Genomic DNA, 18,561 nt, shown 5'->3' with positions numbered 1-18,561 from the left:
GACAGAAGCGCTCCCATCATCACGACTCCTGGGGCGCCTGTCTCAAATCGTATGACACCCCCTACCCCTGGGCCCACCATACGGAGGGAACTCCGCATCAGCAGGAGCTCATACGGGCACGGGGGGCTCTCCTCCAGATCCAAGGTATGGCAGGTGGCCATTTTATGCACTCAGCCTGGGTTTTGGGGAGCCTCTGTCCCTTCCACCGTGGGGCTTAACTGAAGCCACCTGGTTTAACTGCAGATCTGATTTTCAACGTGAGGGACTGGTAAATGCAAACATTACACACAAAAGGGCCGCTGGGCTCATGCGGAGTGCCTTTTCCTCACTGGCTAGCTTCTTATTTATTTATTTATTTATTATTATATTTTTATACTGCCCATCAGCTGAAGCTCTCTGGGCTGTGCACAATTTAAAACGATAAAATACAACAAGTATAAATTTAAAAGATGAAAAAGTTTAAAAGGCAATATAAAAGACCAGGGAAAGCCTGTGTAAAAAGGTATGTCTTCTGGAGGCGTTTAAAAGATATTATGTTTTCAGCCTCCCGAACCGCACGAGGGAGGGTCCTCCAGAGGGTGGGGGCCGCCACAGGGAAGGCCCTGCCGCTGAGGTTCTTCAGGGCGGCATTCCGTTTGTCTCGGAATGGCCACTACGGCTTTCCTTCAGCTCAGGCAAGTTGGGTGGCTCTTTCGGAAATGAAAGGTGCAATCCTTTGCATGTGTAGGATTGCACCCGAAGACACAATAATCCACTCCGTTTTGTTAATGTAAAGATTACAGGAAGTTACATACTCCACAAGGCAGCAGGCGTGGTCTCAAACTGGGGACTCTCGCTGTGCACAGCAGCGCCGCCACCACAGATGGCCAGAGAGCAGTACTGCAGCTTCCAGCCTGAAGGCAAAACGGGTTCTTCTTGGACCTATTAAGCTGCTGGCTGTGGGCCAGATTCCCAGTTGGACCAAGTTGTTACTCAGGTGCCTATTTGGCCTCCTGCCTGAAGAACGGACCTGCTCCCATCAACACCGCCTCCCCCTCCGGCCCCTCTGATCCTTAAACATAACTCAAGTATTTGTCCCTGGGAGAAACGTGTCAAGGAGAGGCTCAATTAGCAATGAAGCAAGTTGCGCAGAGAGTCAATAACGGATAGAGAGTCGGACTGGATAATGGCTTTCTTTTCCGCCTGCCCCTCCCCAAACCCCTGCTTTTCACTAATTGATGCTTTAATGGACAACATGTTTGATCACCACGACTAAAAAGGCAAATCAGACAGGGTGAGCAATAAGATACCGTCAAACGCTAAATATGAAGAGTGCACATTCAATTAGACTTTGAAGGACAATTACTGGGGTGCAACTGCATTTCTTATGGCAGGCCCGAAAAATAGTTAAAAACAGCAACACAGTTCTTGATAGCAGACTCTAACTGACATGGTACAAAAGGGGGAAAAGAAAAAGGGAGTGAAAAGGAAATGGCTTGAAAGCTGCCACTCATGTGATCATCTGGGGTGCACAAATTTTGCCTCCAGGTGACCAGCAGGAGGCAAAATTTGTGTGTGTGTGTGGGGGGGGGTTCAGCCACAAATCCGCATGCTGGTGTGCCTTGGGTAGAAAGGCTAGCAATACGTCTTTTGTGGGTGGTTTGTTTTGGTGGATGCAGTTCCGAGGCCGAATTAAGCAGCTCAGAGATTACATATAAGAGCCTAGGACTCTGGCTAAAACTCGTCCATCTTGCACCTAAGTGTTAACTCTGGCGGGCAGCACCTCTCCAAGATCTCCGGCACAGAGAGGTCTTCCCCAGCTCTTCTTCCGGGGAGGAGGAGAAGGGGGGATGGCAGGTTTATCCAAATCCACTTGTTCTAGGACGGCCTCCTCCAACCTGGCATTCTGGAGATGTGCTGGACTACAAATCCCATCCTCCTGGGGATAATGGGAGTTGTAGCCCAACACACTTCCAGGGTGCCACGTTGGGGAAGTCTGGTCCAGAATCCAACAAGGACTTGGAATGACCCACAAAAGGGCCCCCCATCAAGATCTGAGATGCCAATGGTGGTTGGCTAGAGCTGCAACCGCAACCACGTCCCTTGACCCCGAGTGCCTTACCTTGGCCTTTCCGGTGCTCTGAAGGATGTGGACCAGCGCCGAGGCCATCTCCTCCTTGTTCTTGACGCTCAGCACCGGCTCCAGCACTGAGCAAAGGACCATGTAGTTGTTGGTGATGTATTCGGCAAACTCTTTGTACATCTCCATGGGCAGGATGCTCATGGTTTGGTAGCGCGACTTAATGCGGATCATGGGTCCCCCTGCCTTGCCCTTGCTGGGGTTGGGCGTCACCACGGGGTACCACTTCTCCACGAACTGCCGGCCCGTGACTGAGCCCGCCGGGATGTTGACCAACCCAATGAAGTTGGTCTTGTCCTTCTTCTTCTTCTTGTCTGTCTCCTTGTATAAGTGGACAGTCATACTCCGGAGTGACGGGAGGTTGTTGAACTCAAAGTGTTCCCCCCAGAAGACATTGTCCGTTTTCAACTTGCACGTTGTCCGGGCGTAGAGGACTTCGTCCAGGCAGAGTTCGCACAAATACTTCTTCTTCGCCGGCAGGTCTTTGGCTTCGATAATCCACAATTTGAGCATGTTCTCGACGCGTCGGCTGTTGTCCTAGCGGAAAGAGTCAGACACCAAACAACAGAAAAGGTCAAGAGGAGAGAGCCGGGGGTGGGGGTAGGAAGAAAAGCAATTACCCGGCGCAAAAAAAATATATTGGAGGAATGAACGGCTTCATTATTGGAAGGCGTTAGAACAGAAACCGATTCTTAATTACATTTTTTACTTTAAGGAAATTACCGGCTCTTGGGAATTTGCATAATAACCCCCGCTTATGTTCATTTTCCAAATACCACGGTGCTTTCTTGTCTCACTGGCACCAATTACAAGAAGAAAGGAGGCTGATAAAACACCCCTCCCAATTCCTGCTCTATTAAAAAAAAAATCGCACCATTTCCAATTTGGCTGCCAGGGGAATCTCAAAATGAAAAGAGGAAAAACTGTAGCGGAGATGAGGGGAACTTGTACACAAAGGGATTTTGCCCTCAATAGGCCCCCCCTCTAAATGTCTCCCCCATCTCCAGAGGGCTTGAGGGGTGGGACGCAGCTGCGTCCGTTTCAACCATGGTGCCCAGGGTTGGGACCACTGCGGGCGAGGAGAGGCAGCGCATTTTGACGGTATTTTGACGGGGTCGGGTGGGGAGAAGGACATTTGTAGACCAGGATGGGAAACCTCAGACCAAGGGAGCAAATCCGGCCCACCTGCGGAGGCCGTACGCCCCTCCCCCCCGGCCACCGTTTATAAGGTGCAAGACATGCATGAGATTACAGTGTTACCATGTGCAATTTATTGGGGAGTAAGCTCTACTCACACCAATGGAACTTACTTCCAAGTAAGCATGTACAGGCGCAGGCTCACAGCTGCATTCATTTTTGGCCGAGGGTGGATCATTTTTATTTACTATTTTCATTTCGAAAGCAAAATACATAACGATCCAACCGAAGTTTAAAATAATTGTTCCAGAAAGGGGTAAAAAAAAAAAAAGATTTAAAAAGTGTGCAAAATACATTCATTTCTATCGCACCGCCTATCTGTTCATTCCTCTTTTCGAGCAGCTGCTGGAAAGTGACAGCTTCATTCGTGTCGCGCTTTTATGTTAGAATATTCAAGTTGCTCAGTCAAGTCCCATTACGCAGGCTGCATAATTTTATGCTTATTCTATTGTTTACGTTCCTTTCTGGGATACAGCGACGTTTATTTGTGTGCATTTTTTTAAAAAAAGCGGCGAGGTGTTTTGTTTTGTTTTACCCTCGGCTCGTTAATGAATCGTTAATGGATTGTGCATAAATTGTGCGTTTATAGCTGCCGCTGACGTCTCCTCTCGCTATGCTTCCGCATTCAGTGGCCCCCGTCCGTCCGTCCGTCCGTCCGTCTGTCTCCCCTTCCGTGACTGCGGCGATCGTCGGCCGGCGTGGGAAATGGAGGAAGGGAACGAGGCAGGGGGCGCGACGGCAAAAGCTGCGGGTGTTACCTTGTTTGGGTGCACGGCACGACGGAGGTTCTCCATCCACTTGTCCCGCTCGGCAGCGGACCGACAGGAAAAGCACTTGCTGCCAGACGAAGTCGTGACCTGGAGGGGAAGAGAGAAGAGGCGGAGGGTTCCTCAGCAACGCTACTGGTCTTAGGGCAGCGCTGGGCGGCCTGAGGCCTGCAGTCACATCCACCCCCCTCGGGTTCCCCAGAAGACTCCACCCCCTTTCCCTCTGGTCCCACCCCATCCCCCCCAAATGCCAATTATTTGGGTCACCCCCTCCCCGCTTTTGTGCAGTTCTTTCTCCGTTCTAAACACTCTGCGCTGGAGTGAGTCCAGAGGCCCCAAAGGTCAAGGAGATGCCATTCTCATTCAAGAGCAGTTACGAGCAGGACACTTACGGAATGGAGTTGGTTATCGTATCTCCCACATCTACCAGGGCCACAAACCTCACTGAGCACTAGTAACTTGACCGGCTCTTTGCCTTGCTCCCCTTTTCTCCGCTGAGACTGGTTGCTGCCCTTGCCTTCCCCGTCTGTGCATGTGGCCCACGGATCCTGTCCCTTGTTCTCCCTTTGCCTGTTGTAGACCTGACACACACACCCATCCCCATTTTCTTGGTTCTGTCGGTCCCCTGGAAACTGCTCAGATCGCCTTTGGAGAACTGACCTCACTGGCTTCATTTATTTATATATTTATTTATTTAAAACATTTATATCCTACCCTATATCATTAAGATCTCAGAGCGGAGCACAGATAAAAACATACAGTATAAAACAATAAATATGTACAGTTAAAAACAAATTAAATCATGATCCAAGTTAAAACAATATATAATTTAAAAGCAATAAAAGCAGTTAAAACAATGTGCCAGTGAGTTTAACCATCAAAGGCTTTGTTAAAAAGTCATGTTTTTACTTGGCATTGAAATGCAATCAACGTTGGCGCCAATCGGGCCTCCAAGGGGAGGGCATTCCACAGTCAGGGTGCCACCACAGAGAAAGCCCTCTCCCTTGACCCATCATAACGTATATGTTGCATTGGTGGGATGCAGAGAAGGGCTTCTCCAACAGATCTAAAGTCTCAGGCAGGCATATATAAGGAGAGGCGCTCTCTCACGTATTGAGGTCCCAAGCTGTTTAGGGCTTTTAGTGTCATTACCAACACCTTGCATTCTGACCGGAAGCATATAGGCAGCCAGTGCAGTTCCTTTAAGACCGGTGTTATAAGGTCTCTGTAAGATGTACCTGCCAGCAGTCTAGCTGCTGCATTTTGCACTAGCTGCAACTTCCGCATCGTCTTCAAGGGCAGCCCCACGTAGAGCGCATTGCAGTAGTCTAATCGGGAAGTACTTCAGCAAAACCTGCGGGCACCCCAGAAGTCTCAATACTGCAACACCCACCTCGGGTCCATCCCCCGCCCCTCTCAAAAATACATTAGTCCCCATATCTAGCACTCTCCCTTTTCTTTCCCCAGAAACTTTCTAGAACAGTGCCCCTCAAGTCGGCATCCTCCAGATGGGCTGGACAACAACTCCCATCACACAGGATGATGGGTGTTGTGGCCTGACACATACGGAGGTCACCAGGTTGTGTGTGCGTGTGGCAGTTATGGAAGTTCCACACCGGCTGCACAGCGGGATGGGTGCACCCTGCCCTTCGTTCGCATGCACCATCTACGCCTGTGCATGAGCATCAGGGCACCTTGCAGCGCACAGCCTGCTGTGTCGCACCCTGCAGCTGGCCAAGATGTGTGTCTGGAGCGGCCGCAGCCCATTAGCAGAGGGGGACGGTGCCTCCACCACACGTCTTTCACCCGCCAAGAACAAATGCCACTTTGGCTTTTAAATGAATGGAGGCTGGGCTTTCCCAGCATGCAACGGAGAAGAGCCAGGCCTAATGGGGAGGCCGCGAGTTTGGGGGCCCTGCAAGTGTGTCCTTGTTTGCATCTGTGTAGCGCTGGAAAGTATAAACGCACTCCAGGGCAAAGGAACGGTCCCACGCCCCTGAGATCCAGGCCTTTGTTCAAAGCCGAAATGCCACCATGTGCACAAATGCCTTTTCCCCCTTCTGCAGCCTCCCCGAGCCTGGATTTGCAATTTGGGGAGATCTTGGATGCCCCCCGACCCAGCTTTTCCCCTTTCCCCTCTGTGTGGCTGAGCTTGCTGCATACATTTCAAAGCTCTGCCCCACCACAACCATCCCGCCTCTGCCTCTCCACTTTTCCCACTCAGCTCCTGGGAGCTGGCTTCGAGCCAGCGCTCAGCCAAACTCCGTCCCACGTCGTTCAGAGGCGGCCTTCTCTAGAAATCAATGGAGCCATTCCACACTCACACACCCCCACACACCCCCACACTTCTGCCCCAGACTGAAGGTCACACTCTTCCCTGCACCACCTGGGCTCCTCCTCACCCTCGGCGTTCAGCTTTCAGGCAAAACACGGGCTGCCCTGGAACCGGAAGCCAGGCGGACCTTCACACACACGCCTCTGCCCCACGTCCCCTGCACAGCAGCATTCCAGCTTACAGAAAGGCTCTGCGCATTGTACTGCACACCCCATCCCTCTGCCCCAAAAGAGCGACTTTGTTCTGTCCCGTTTCCCCATCCGTCAGCGAAACTTTGAATCTGCACAAAAACATGCCCACATTTTGGCGTGCAGGTTCACGAGTGCAAAAAATCGTCAGCTGGTTTCTCCGCATCTCTCCCTAATACGCACAATTCTTTCCAGGAATATCTCCCACCCCCAATATAGGTCTTTCTGTAGACTTTTTTTCTGGAGAACCACATTGGAAAATTCAGATGTGCAAAAAACCTGAAGGGTAATTTTGCGCTCATGTTCACGTGTCCATTCTGGAACTGCGAATCAAGTCAGTTTGTGTTAAAAGGCATTTCTTCCCAAACACATTTCTTCCTCCTCCTGACTCAGGCCTTCAAAACCTTGCTGAGATTCATCTCACTGTCTGACAATGCCGGATAGCGTGATCTCCTTTTAAAGCCGCCGGCCATCACCGCCTCACCTGGCAGGGAGTTCCATAAGTGAATGACGGATTGTGTGAAGCTGTCATTATTTTTGCCTGTGCTGGGAGTAACCCTCTCTCTACCTTCTCCACGCTGAACACAGTTTTGCAAAGCCTGTTCGCATCTCCTGTTAGGCCAGAATCCTATATTCACCCTTACCTGGGAGCAAGCCCCATGGAACACAACGGGACGGTCTTCTGAGTAATCGTGCACAGGATCACACCCTCTGGGTGCCTATTTTGCTACGTGAAAACGTCACCGTGGCTCCGTTTTGTGCTCGCGTGGGAGTTGCGCCAGACCCGTTCCCCCCCTTTTCCACACCTCTGCTTATGACAGCGACGGAAAGCCCTTTGCAAATGCCAGGAGCTTTAAGTAAGGGAACCCCAATAATGGGGAAACTGTAATGAAACCGGGAAGTTTTTTTTTTTTTTTTAAAGATATAGGAGAAGTTGGGGGCGGTGGGATAAATATAGGTATTAATTTCCTGCACAAAATTCAATTAATGTGTGTGTGTTGAGTGCAGAATCATTAGTTTCTCAAATGTAACTCGTTTTCACTCATTATCCTCGTTCCATGGATGGGTAGCTGCTTCTGCCAGGCAAAATTATCCTGCAATTTGCGCTCGCTGCCGAAAACGGAGCCTCTCCCGGTGGGCGAAGGCGCCAGGCACCGCTGCTGCAATTTGACCTACTTATTGATATGCGGAGTCCAACCTCTCCCAAGGACGGCAGAGGGGACGGGGGGGGGGGAACTGGGGGGGCGGAAGGCGTAGAGGCCGGCCGCTGCAGCCGCATCTGGCACAGGCCAGGGAGGAGCCTTGCGCTCGCCTGTGAGGTGGGGGGGGAAGCAAAGCATGGGGAGGAGGGTGGTGTCGACAGGAATGGGAGGACCCCGCCACCGACTTGCCGTTCTGTGGGCTGTCTTGGCAGAGCAGGTGCCCCCCCCAAGATGGCTACCAAGTTTAGACCACAGGACTAGTAGCAGCTCTCTCAGGGTTCTGGTGGGAGTATACCCCCAGGCCTCCCTGGGAATGCCAGGGATTGAAGCTGGGACCTTCTGCATACCAAGCTGTAGCTCTGAGCTCTAGCCCTTCTCTTACAGATACTTTAAGATTCCAGTCCTCATTGTTCCGAATGAAGTGCTAATTTAAATAAGAACAAGGGAAGCCACCTTCATCTCAGTCAAAACCTGGGTCCATCTAGGCCAGCCAAGTCGACACGGACTGGCAGCAACGTCTCTCCAGTGTTTGAGGTGTTGAACCTGGTATTGAACCATGCCTTCTGCATGGAAAGGATATGTTACGTTTGACCACTGAGCTATAGTCTTTTACCTAAAAAGAAGACAAGGAAGTCCTCACGATGCTAAAAAAATAGGACTGAATTCAACAGGAACATTGCAAGCTCCATTGAACCCAGTATCGTCAACACAGACTGGCAGCAGCGGCTCTCCAGGGTTCTAGGCAGGAGTTTTTCCAGACCCACCTCGAGATGCTGCTGGGATGCAAACCAGGGGTTCTAGCACTGAGCTCCTTTCTCTCCTTTGGAAGCTGCCGAGGTGTTGCGGTTCACCATACCATTGCAGGCCCGGATGTCAGGAGCGTAAGAGAAGAGCACGTCGCTGGATGCAACCCAAAGGTCGATGTAATTCAGTGCCCAGCTTCCCCCAAGGCCCAAAGAGAGGCCTCCAGAGCACCACGCTTGGCTCCGGATTCTTGCCTCCGGAGCCAAGCGTGGAGGCAAGAATCCTCTCCAGCTCCTGCTTCCCAGCAGCTGGTAGAGCATTGCTGCATATGGAGGTACGATTGAGCCATCATGAATGACAGACATGGACAGATCTCCTCTTCCACCAACGCCCTTTAAAGCCATCAGCACATCCTGCAGCATCTCATTCTACATATCAATTACACTGTGTGTGAAAGGTCTTCTTCTTCTTCTTCTTCTTCTTCTTCTTCTTCTTCTTCTTCTTCTTCTTCTTCTTCTTCTTCTTCTTCTTTGATCCACTACTCACCAGGTTCTAGCCCGGTGAGGTCTGTGTGCCGATTTGCTCACGTGCACAGTTTCAGAAGTATCAGTTTGCTGGCTTGTGGCGGCTGACATTCAGACCCCGCTGCCCAGTCCAGGAAGCGATGGGAAGGCACTCTCTTCCCCCACGCCACGACCCCAAATCTCAGTGCCACGGAGCCGTGGCGGCCGTGGCTCAGGCGTGGCCAGTTTCCCGTGCGGAGATGATTTCTGTCGCTTTGCTTATGCAGGAGCACAGAAAAACCCGGCACGGAATTTGCCTGCTTGAGAACAGAGGCTTTCGTCTTTTAAAAAGATTGTGCTTCTAGTCCTTGTGGAGGCAAAATGTCGGCTGAGATCTCTGAAGCTGGATACGGCTGGCTGAACAAGCGTTCCTGTGGCTGAGGATGGGGTATCAACCCCTTCCCAGTTGTTGTTGTTATTATTATTATTATTATTATTATTATTATTATTATTATTATTATAAAGGGTTATGCAAAACAGTACAAATTATGCAAGACAAGAGACAGCATGCAAATCTGAATAATTTGTCATTCAGTTGGTCCCGGGAATTTACCTTCTCTTGGATTAATGTGACATAGAACGTTAATTATTTTACAGAAGAGAAGACACAGCCCTGTCATGTTATCATTCTAATGCAGCCTTCCCCAACCTGGAGCCCTCCAGATGTGTGGACTACAACTCCCACAATCCCCCAGCCAGCTGGTTGGGGGATTGTAGGAGTTGTAGTCCACACATCTGGAGGGTTCCAGGTTGGGGAAGAGTGTCATAATGGGGGGAAAATGCAATTCTGGACTCATCTTCTGCAGCCCAGATAAGTGATGAAAATGAGATTTGCATGCATTTGTTCTGCACAATCCCAAGACCTGCAGTGGACGTGACACAAAGAGGCAACATTCCATGTCCCAGAGGCCTTTTCTGGGAAAAGAGTGGTTCCTTCCAGGCTATTTGGCTTTTGGCGCCCTCCCCTCAAAGACTCGCTCCTCCATGCCTCACCCAGACTAACTGCCCGTTCCCAGTGTTTCATGCTCAAAGAGTGAGAGCCCCCGCCTCCAAAATCGCAATCAAAGCCGGGGTACAGAATGACTTTCAACGTAATTCCAGTGATGGGTGGAACCAGAAGCAGGGGTTAAACTATCAGAAAATACCAGCATATTTTGGCTTAAAGTCTTCACTGCCAGTCACTAAACCTTCCGAGAGGCATTTCAAACTTTTAAAATGGGGGGGAGGTACAAAAGCCAGGGAACCCCCTAAATTCTCTTCAGTTGGGGGACAGGCAGGATGGCCATTTGGGGAACCCTGGAAGTTTGGATTGAAGTTTGGAGGTGGGCTGGATATGGGGTTCTGCATCACCCGATTGAAAAGGTGGGGAGAAACCCATGCCATTTATAACCAGCTGGCAACAGGCAACTCCTATTTTGCTTGTGCCGTGATGTTTCTAATGTTGCTGGAACTCCCTCTCGAAAACAAGTGATAGGGAGAGGGCCTTCTCAGTGGTGGCCCCCCAATTATGGAATGATCTCCCCGATGAGGCTCGCCTGGTGCTAGCATTGTTATCTTTTCGGCGCCAGGTCAAGACTTTTCTCTTCTCCCAGGCATTTAACAGCATATGCTGAGTTTTTAACTGACCCAAGAATAGTTGTTTTATATACACATACTTTTGGTGGTTTTAAATTTTGTATATCTGTTTTTAATCTTCATTGTTTTTAAATAAATAAATAAATAAATAAATAAAGGACGGTAGTTAAATACTACCCTACCTACTTTGGGGGCTGATTCGTAGCTTCCGAACTGGCCCCGAATCCAGAACCGAAGACATCTAATAAGCTGGATGGCTGCCCACTGCCCCTCTGCTCATGACCCCCAGCCCCCACTCACACCTGTGAGCCTCCTGCTTCATACCTGGACCCGTCACAAGCACCAGCAGCTGTCTGCGCCTCTTCAGGGATCGCCATTTTAAAAATGACGACTCACATATTTCCATAAAATCCTTTAGAAATGGTGGCCATAAAGAGCCCTGTATGCAACATTATGCAAGTGGGGGAACGTGTGTGTGTGTGTGTGTGTGTGTGTGTGTGCGTGCAGGGGACAGTCCGTATCGGGCTGAAGTGCTCTGAAGCACTTTGAGCCACTTTGGCCTGTATCTGACCTGCACCAGATCCGGCCTGATTCAGTCGGAATTGGCCCAATTCGGATCGGAATTTGGATCTGGAGCTGAAGCGGTGCACAGTCCTAATAACTATTGAAAATAAATTAAAGATGTGGTCTTAATTTATTTATTTTATATAGAAGATTGGTATAAAGAAATATGGGATATTGCTATTAATGATAAATTAACATGTAATATAAGTTAGAAGAGGAATGATAAAAATGAATGACTTTGAGGGAATATGGAAACGGTTCCTAGAATTTGTATTATTAAAGGGGAGAGGGGAAACACCTCCAGAGGAAGCAATGAGTTTCTGGAAACATTAATAAGATCCCGTGGTTGGGGGGAACACTTTTATGTTAAGTATGATTATGTTAAGAGAATTAAGTTAGAATATATGTTTATCAAAAGTTTATTTCATATTGTTGTGTATTATGTAGTATTGTTTTATTTGTATTGATGTATTGTTTGATGTATTAATATTTTTTTTTTAAAAAAATTATTTTATGTTATTTATTAAGACATTTGTATAACCCTGTATCACAAGGTTACTGTATCTCAGGGCGGTGCACAGTTAAAATCATACAAACCATATAAAACAATAATTATACACAGCACCAAACAAATCAAACCGTTAATAAGCTTGTGAACCGCCCAGAGAGCTTTGGCTATTGGGCGGTATAAAAATGTAATAAATAAATAATAAATAAATAAGCTAAAACCAGCATAGAATTTAAAAACAGTAAAACCAATTAAAGGTCCGGTTCTGAGATTTCAGCTGGTGCAATGCCTACCGAAAGGATTTCCGACTTCCTCACCACAGTCTTAAGGGCTAGTGACTTGCTTTTTAAAAAAAAAGCCAGAAGGAAAGTAGAATAAATGGGTGACGTCCTAAGCAGGCATGACTAGCAAGCATTCCCCAAGCACCATCCTCTTTGGTCCTCAGCACAAATCCTGCTTTCAACACCCTCTCTTTGTGCTTGGGTGGGTGAGGCGAACTTGACGGCTTCTTTTCTAGGACGTCAGTTCAATTTTCTCGGCGTCCCGATGCTTTTCCACGAGTGGAAGACTGCCACGTCTCTTCTGCCTTCAGTATTTCTCCCCTCCGAGCTTGGATTTCAAAAATCCTAATCCACCAGGGAACGCTTGTGGGCTCCCTGCCCCTCGCAGTAAGCCAGACTGACGTGCCTGCGTTTCTGTCGGCAGGCAACAGGACAATGTAGTAGTGATGTGATGGAACCAAAGCGCCCTAAAGACGACACAGAGGTTTGGCAATCCAAGGTTGAAATTGTTCCCAGAGAAAACTAGCAGGTGCGTTAGGAAGTTGAACTGCATGCGCTCAAAGGCAGAGTTCAATCACGAACACCTCTCGCTGAAACACGGTTAGCTCTCCTCAAGCCGGGAACGCAGTTCGATTAAAAAACAGAAGACAGCGAAGCAAACCGTGTCTTGATTTGGCTTCTGGCATGGTAAACGACTCTACGCCCGCCTCGCCACCTAAATCATTGAGACGCATGTGTGTTTATAAAGGTAATAACCACAATTGCATTTTGGGTAAAAAAGCAAAGCAAAAGGAGACGAGAATTCTGCCAATATCAGGAAATCCATCTAAGCACTTTTGTCTCCCAGCACTGAAAGAAAAAGAGGATAGGCTGGATCTGGGTCATCGTTTAAATTCTGCATCCTCAATAAATGAAGCAAATATATGCCACTCTCTGTATTTTGCAGAAATGTGTTCAGCGACTTTTGCAGAAATGTCTTCAGCATTTGCTCCCAGCTGCCAAGGTTCCTCTCTATGCCATAAGGCAGGGTCGCTCTTGTTTTGGACTATGCCTCCCATCAGCCCCAGACAGCATGGCCAATGGTTAGGGATGATGGAAGTCATAGTCCCAGATATCCGGAGGGCTCCAGGTTGCTGCCCCCATCGTAAGGACTAGAAACATCGTAGTGCGAAACGTACAACTATAACTGTGCCTCATTTTGCCTCAGGTACCCCCCAAATAACCTTTGTGCTGTGCCAACGCAGGAAGCTGAAAAACATGCGTTGCCCTGGGAGCAAGGGTGCCTGCTGCGGCCCCAATCCTCAGCCAAACAGGCCCCAAAGCGGATTTCTTGCACACACAGGATGGATTGCAGCCACCTGCTTTGTTTCTGCCTCGGCCCTTTCCAGAGGTGCAATTCATATTTGCATCCCGTCCCGTCCCTCTTTGACACCGCTCCTTAATCGGTTGCACTTGCAAGCAAAATGCCAGCTCACTTCCCCACTCCAGCCCAGTTTACAAGTATGTCATTTTAGTATTTTGCTGTCTCCCCCAAGCACCCCTGTTCTGCCTTCCCCTGCCAAGCAAAATCGGTGAGCAGCTCCGGACAGAAGGGTGTCAAATTTATCTTTCATCCAGCTCCATTTTATCTTCCCTGCGTGCGCCACAATCAAAATGCTGTGATTTACCAAAGAGAGAGAGAGAGAGAGAGAGAGATGATCTTTATTTCCTGAGCCTCCTTGCGATTGCTGGGAAGATAGCATCTTGGCTTGACCCTGTGCCAATCTTTTATTTTGGAAAAGAACCTTTCATTTCATCTTCTGGTTCATCTGAAAATCTCTCCCTTCTTTGCTTTCCAAAAATAATCCACCTGTTGCTGCTTTCAACAGCAAAAGCAAAGCAAAGCAAAGCAAACCACCCAGCGGTTGCTATTAATGGGCTGTTTTAAATGCCACCGAATGCTTAGTTAGATGGGCACTCTGTACATGCTCTTATTCAGGACTAAATGACTGTACTGGACCAAGGAGAGGTAAGGCTAAAACATGGATCACTAAGGAAAACTACTGTGTTATCTGTACAGCACCATGTACATTGATGGTGCTATATAAATAAATAAATAATAATAACAACAACAACAACAACAACAACAACAACAACAACAACAACAATAATAATAATAATAATAATAATAATAATAATCACACACCAATGCCTACTTTGGCCATAGAAACAGGGGGTATTAGAGTGCAACTCCCATCATCCCATGCCAGAGACTATGGGAGTTGTAATCCAACACATCTGAGGAAGGCTCAGCTAGATCAGAGAATCACAAATGGCCCTGTTGGTTCAAACCATAGTTCCATCTAATCAGGACCCAGACTCCGGGATGCCGAGGAGGGCAGGAAAGGAATCGTTCTCCTTGGTTTCACATCTCCAGCATAATATACACTGTTAAAAAACATCCCCAAAGCATCCTAAAACTATCCTAAAATTCTACTGGATTCCAGGAATGGACTCATCTGTCAATTTCTGTTTCTCTCAGTGGCGGGGTTCACACCACATGACAAGACAGAGTTCGGGTTGAGTGTGGGTTGTCATTGAACCGTGGGTTGTTGAGTTGTGCGCACCCAGCTGTGCTAACAAACCATGGGTAACCACGAACAACCCACAGTACACAATTGAATAACAAACCATGGGTTCTTTTTGTGGATTGATCATGGTTAACAAACCATGGCTTGTTAGTGCAGCTGGGTTCGTACAACACAACAACCCATGATTCAAAAACTCACGATTCAACAACCCATGATTCAGTGTCAAACCACATTCAACCCGTACTCTGGCTTGTCATGTTGTGTGAACAGGTCAGAGTCTCATTTTTCCAGTCTTCTGGTTGGTTTGTCCCAAATGTTGAATATTTTTTCTAAAAAAAAACCCTTTGCATGCAACTCCTACACCTTTGCGTGCTCGTTTCCCCTAATGCATACATTTCTTTATGCAGTTTGGCCCAATATGTACATTTTGGGGCAAGCAATTGATTAACTTTATTTTTAGGGACGTTTGTGCCTGTGCAATTTCTCCTAACGTACTCCGGTGTAGTTCAACTCCATGGAAAAATCTGGAGCAGTGTGAACTGTGAAGGAGAATGAGGTTTCATTTTTTGTACTGGTCCAAAAGTGTGACATTCAGTGCGTCTGCACTAAAATGAGAACCTAGTGAACTAAAACGAGAACCGAGCAGTACGACAATGGAACCAGTTACCTAGGGAGGTGGTGGGCTCTCCCACACTAGAGGCCTTCAAGAGGCAGCTGGACAACCCTCTGTCAGGGATGCTTTAGGGTGGATTCTTGCATTGAGCAGGGGGTTGGACTCGATGGCCTTTAGGCCCCTTCCAACTCTGCTATTCTATGATTCTATGAATTTCTCCTCCACCCCATCTCTAGTGCAGCATCCTGCTTCCCAAGGCAGCAAGCAAGCTGGTAACACACACACACACACACCGCTGACCCCCACTGTATGCCACTTACCTCGAAGCAATAATCCTGCCCCAGGATGCTGCTATGCACAGGTTTAATAACCACTTCCTCCTCCATGCTGAGATCCAGGGCCTCCACCGCGCTACTTGGACTGAGCAGTGACTCGTGGGAGCGTGATTCTTTCAGCCTCGGCATTAGATGGGATCTAGAGGAAAGGAAGGAGGGAGAAAGGATCAGGAAACGCCCCTCTCCTCAGGATCCGAGACAGCACCTTCATTAGTCATGGAGAGCGCCCGGCGTCCACGCACAACCTCTCTCGAGGAAGGAAAGGAAAGGAACCTTTCGTGCAAGCACTGAGTCATTACTGACTCTTGGAAGGACGCCAGCTTTCGCTGACGTTTTCTTGGCAGGCCTTATAGCGGGGTGGTTTGCTGTTGCCTTCCCCGGCTGTGATTACCTTTCCCCCAGCTAACTGGGTACTCATTTGACTGACCTCGGGAGGATGGAAGGCTGAGTCGACCTGAGCCGGCTCCCTGAAACCAGCTTCCGCTGGCATCGAACTCAGGCCGTGGGGAGAGTTTCAGCTGCAGAAACTGCTGCTTTATTGCTCTGCGCCACACAGCACCTCGGGATTATGTTTCAACACATGCCGCGTGTCGGGGGCTGCCAGGTAGTCAACAACACCTCCCTTTTTTGGAATCTCAGGCAGGCAAAACAGGAGACATGAGGTTGGCATGCCTGCCTGTGGCCCAGTGGATCACCATTGGGTGGAGGGAGGATCACTTAACGGGGAGTTTGGTGGCATGGGATTGCGCTGGGAATTATGGAGAGGTTAGGGTTAATTTGAAAGGACTGACTGTAGCGGATGCACTGAGTAAGGATGTTGAACCTGGAGCTCACGGGCCCAATCCGGACCCTGGCTTTGGCCCCACCCCCTTTCGTTGGGAGGTTTCCCGGCTTTTTGTGCACTTTCCGCCCCTCCCCCCATTCTAAAATGATGAAATGCCTCTTTGAGCCTTAGTTACAGGTAGCAAGAGCCTTAAGCAAGAATATGCCGGCATTTTTGATATTTTGGTTCCCATCCCCTTGGTTTCAGCCCCGCCCACTTCTGGAACGCGGCCCCTGAAAGAGATTCAACAACCCTGACTCTGGGTGCATCGCAGGACTTGTAACTCCAGCCCGGCAAACGCTGCTTGGGCTCTCAGCTCTCTCAGCCCCAGCCAAATCCCCTCCTAAATTAGGCTGCAAATATCCAGAAAGCTTGAAGGAAAATGGGAATAGATCTGTATGTTTGAAAGGATTTGTGCACAAGCAACTAGGTAGCGCCTGGGTAGAATGTCTCCCTGTGCGCCAGCTGTGAATGGCAAAGCCAGGATCAATCCAGGAACAAACCCCTTCCCTCTGTGGGGCAGGCCATAAGAAGAACAGGGAACTTGCTTTGCTGGATCATGGATCCAAAGATTCATCTAGCATTCTACGCACGAATCTTTTCACACATACGAATCTAGTCCTCCTTTGATTTGGATACTTTCATTAATTTCTCTCATTCCTTTAAAAAAAAAAATCCAGTGCCTCTCGCCATATCTTGTGGCTGTGAGTTTCCCAAGTTAATTGTACACAGCATTAGGTATTTGCTAAGATTGAGGGGAGACATGAGAGCACTCTTCAAATACTTGAAAGGTTGTCACACAGAGGAGGGCCAGGATCTCTTCTCGATCCTCCCAGAGTGCAGGACACAGAATAACGGGCTCAAGTGACAGGAAGCCAGATGCCGGCTGGACATTAGGAAAAACTTCTTGACTGTTAGAGCAGTACGACAATGGAATCAGTTACCTAGGGAGGTGGTGGGCTCTCCCACACTAGAGGCCTTCAAGAGGCAGCTGGACAAGCATCTGTCGGGGATGCTTTAGGGTGGATTCCTGCATTGAGCAGGGGGTTGGACTCGATGGCCTTGTAGGTCCTTTCCAACCCTACTATTCTATGATTCTATGCTTTTTGTCTCACTTGAACATCATTTCAATCAGTTTTCACTGGGTGACTCAAGAGTTCTTGTACTGAGAGGGCAACATATTCTACTGAACCCCAAATGTAATTTTATAGCCCTTTCTCATGTCTTTTCTTAATCCCCCCATAAACTAAAACAAAACAGAAACACTGTCTCCTTTCAGTCTATTCCGTCTATGTTTACGTTTCAGTCTGCCTATGCACAGAGTCACTCTCATTCTCGTTAAAATCTGCCATTTGTTTCAAATGTTTATGAATCGATCTCCTGCAGACGTACTCGAGGCGATTGTACAGAGCAACTGAAGTTGCCGTAAAGAGCAATCAAAAACAAATTAAACCACAGAAGTACTTTTGTATTTTATCGTATTTTATTTCCGCCCTGGAAACATGAACACAGGGAGGCAGGTAACATTTAAAATAAATAAAAGACAAGACAGGGTCAATAGTGCAAACGGGCAAGCATCTGCAGCCAATATTGTGCTGATAAATTTATAATTGATACATTTATTTGATAAATTGATACATTTATTTGTATCTGCCAACCAAGTGTTTGGAGGACAGAAACAATAAAACTGCAATAAGAACAGAATAAAAGCTCATACTCTCTACAACCCAGGTACTAGAACCAAGAACTACAAAAACAATATCTATGTATCTCATTTGCTGAATTCAGCCTCTAAAGTAGGCTGGGCAGCCGGCAGCCTGGGGGCTGCACACAACCCTTGGCCTGATTTCATGTGGAGCCCAGAGAGGGTGAAGGAGGGTGGGGAAACGAGGTGGGGGCAGTTGCAAGAGTGATGGGTTCCTTCTCTGGCAACCCAGTGGGTGAGGAGGAAGGGGGTGACAGAGAGAAAAGGGGGATGCCACAGAGAGAGAGAGAGAGAGAGAGAGAGAGAGGTTGGCAGAAAGAGAGAGGAAAGGGGTGGCAGAAAGAAAGAAAGAAAGAAAGAAAGAAAGAAAGAAAGAAAGAAAGAAAGAAAGAAAGGTGGCAGAAAGAGCGAGAGAGAAAGGAGGGGCCAGGGAGGGCAAAGGGCTGCTCTTGTCCACTTCTGGCTCTGGCCG

At 48.4% G+C, this 18,561-nt stretch overlaps 1 protein-coding gene across 5 annotated transcripts in view; it reads right to left on the bottom strand.

Moving 5' to 3' along the window:
• The window catches only part of DAB2IP (DAB2 interacting protein), a 91,461-nt gene that overhangs the window by 35,520 nt on the left and 37,380 nt on the right, over positions 1–18,561 (bottom strand). For all 5 annotated transcript variants that reach the window (XM_063144500.1, XM_063144502.1, XM_063144501.1 and 2 more), the window contains 3 exons: positions 15,547–15,700; positions 4,075–4,173; positions 2,102–2,656 (listed from right to left, as the gene is read on the bottom strand). In XM_063144500.1, the coding sequence (XP_063000570.1) occupies positions 2,102–2,656; positions 4,075–4,173; positions 15,547–15,690 (798 nt within the window). In that variant the 5' untranslated portion in view covers positions 15,691–15,700. Of the gene's footprint in view, positions 1–2,101; positions 2,657–4,074; positions 4,174–15,546; positions 15,701–18,561 lie in introns of those variants that run through there.

The sequence above is a fragment of the Elgaria multicarinata genome, chromosome 19 (assembly GCF_023053635.1).
Source record: "Elgaria multicarinata webbii isolate HBS135686 ecotype San Diego chromosome 19, rElgMul1.1.pri, whole genome shotgun sequence".
NCBI lineage: Eukaryota > Metazoa > Chordata > Lepidosauria > Squamata > Anguidae > Elgaria > Elgaria multicarinata.
This window is presented reverse-complemented; position numbering and strand designations above follow the sequence as displayed.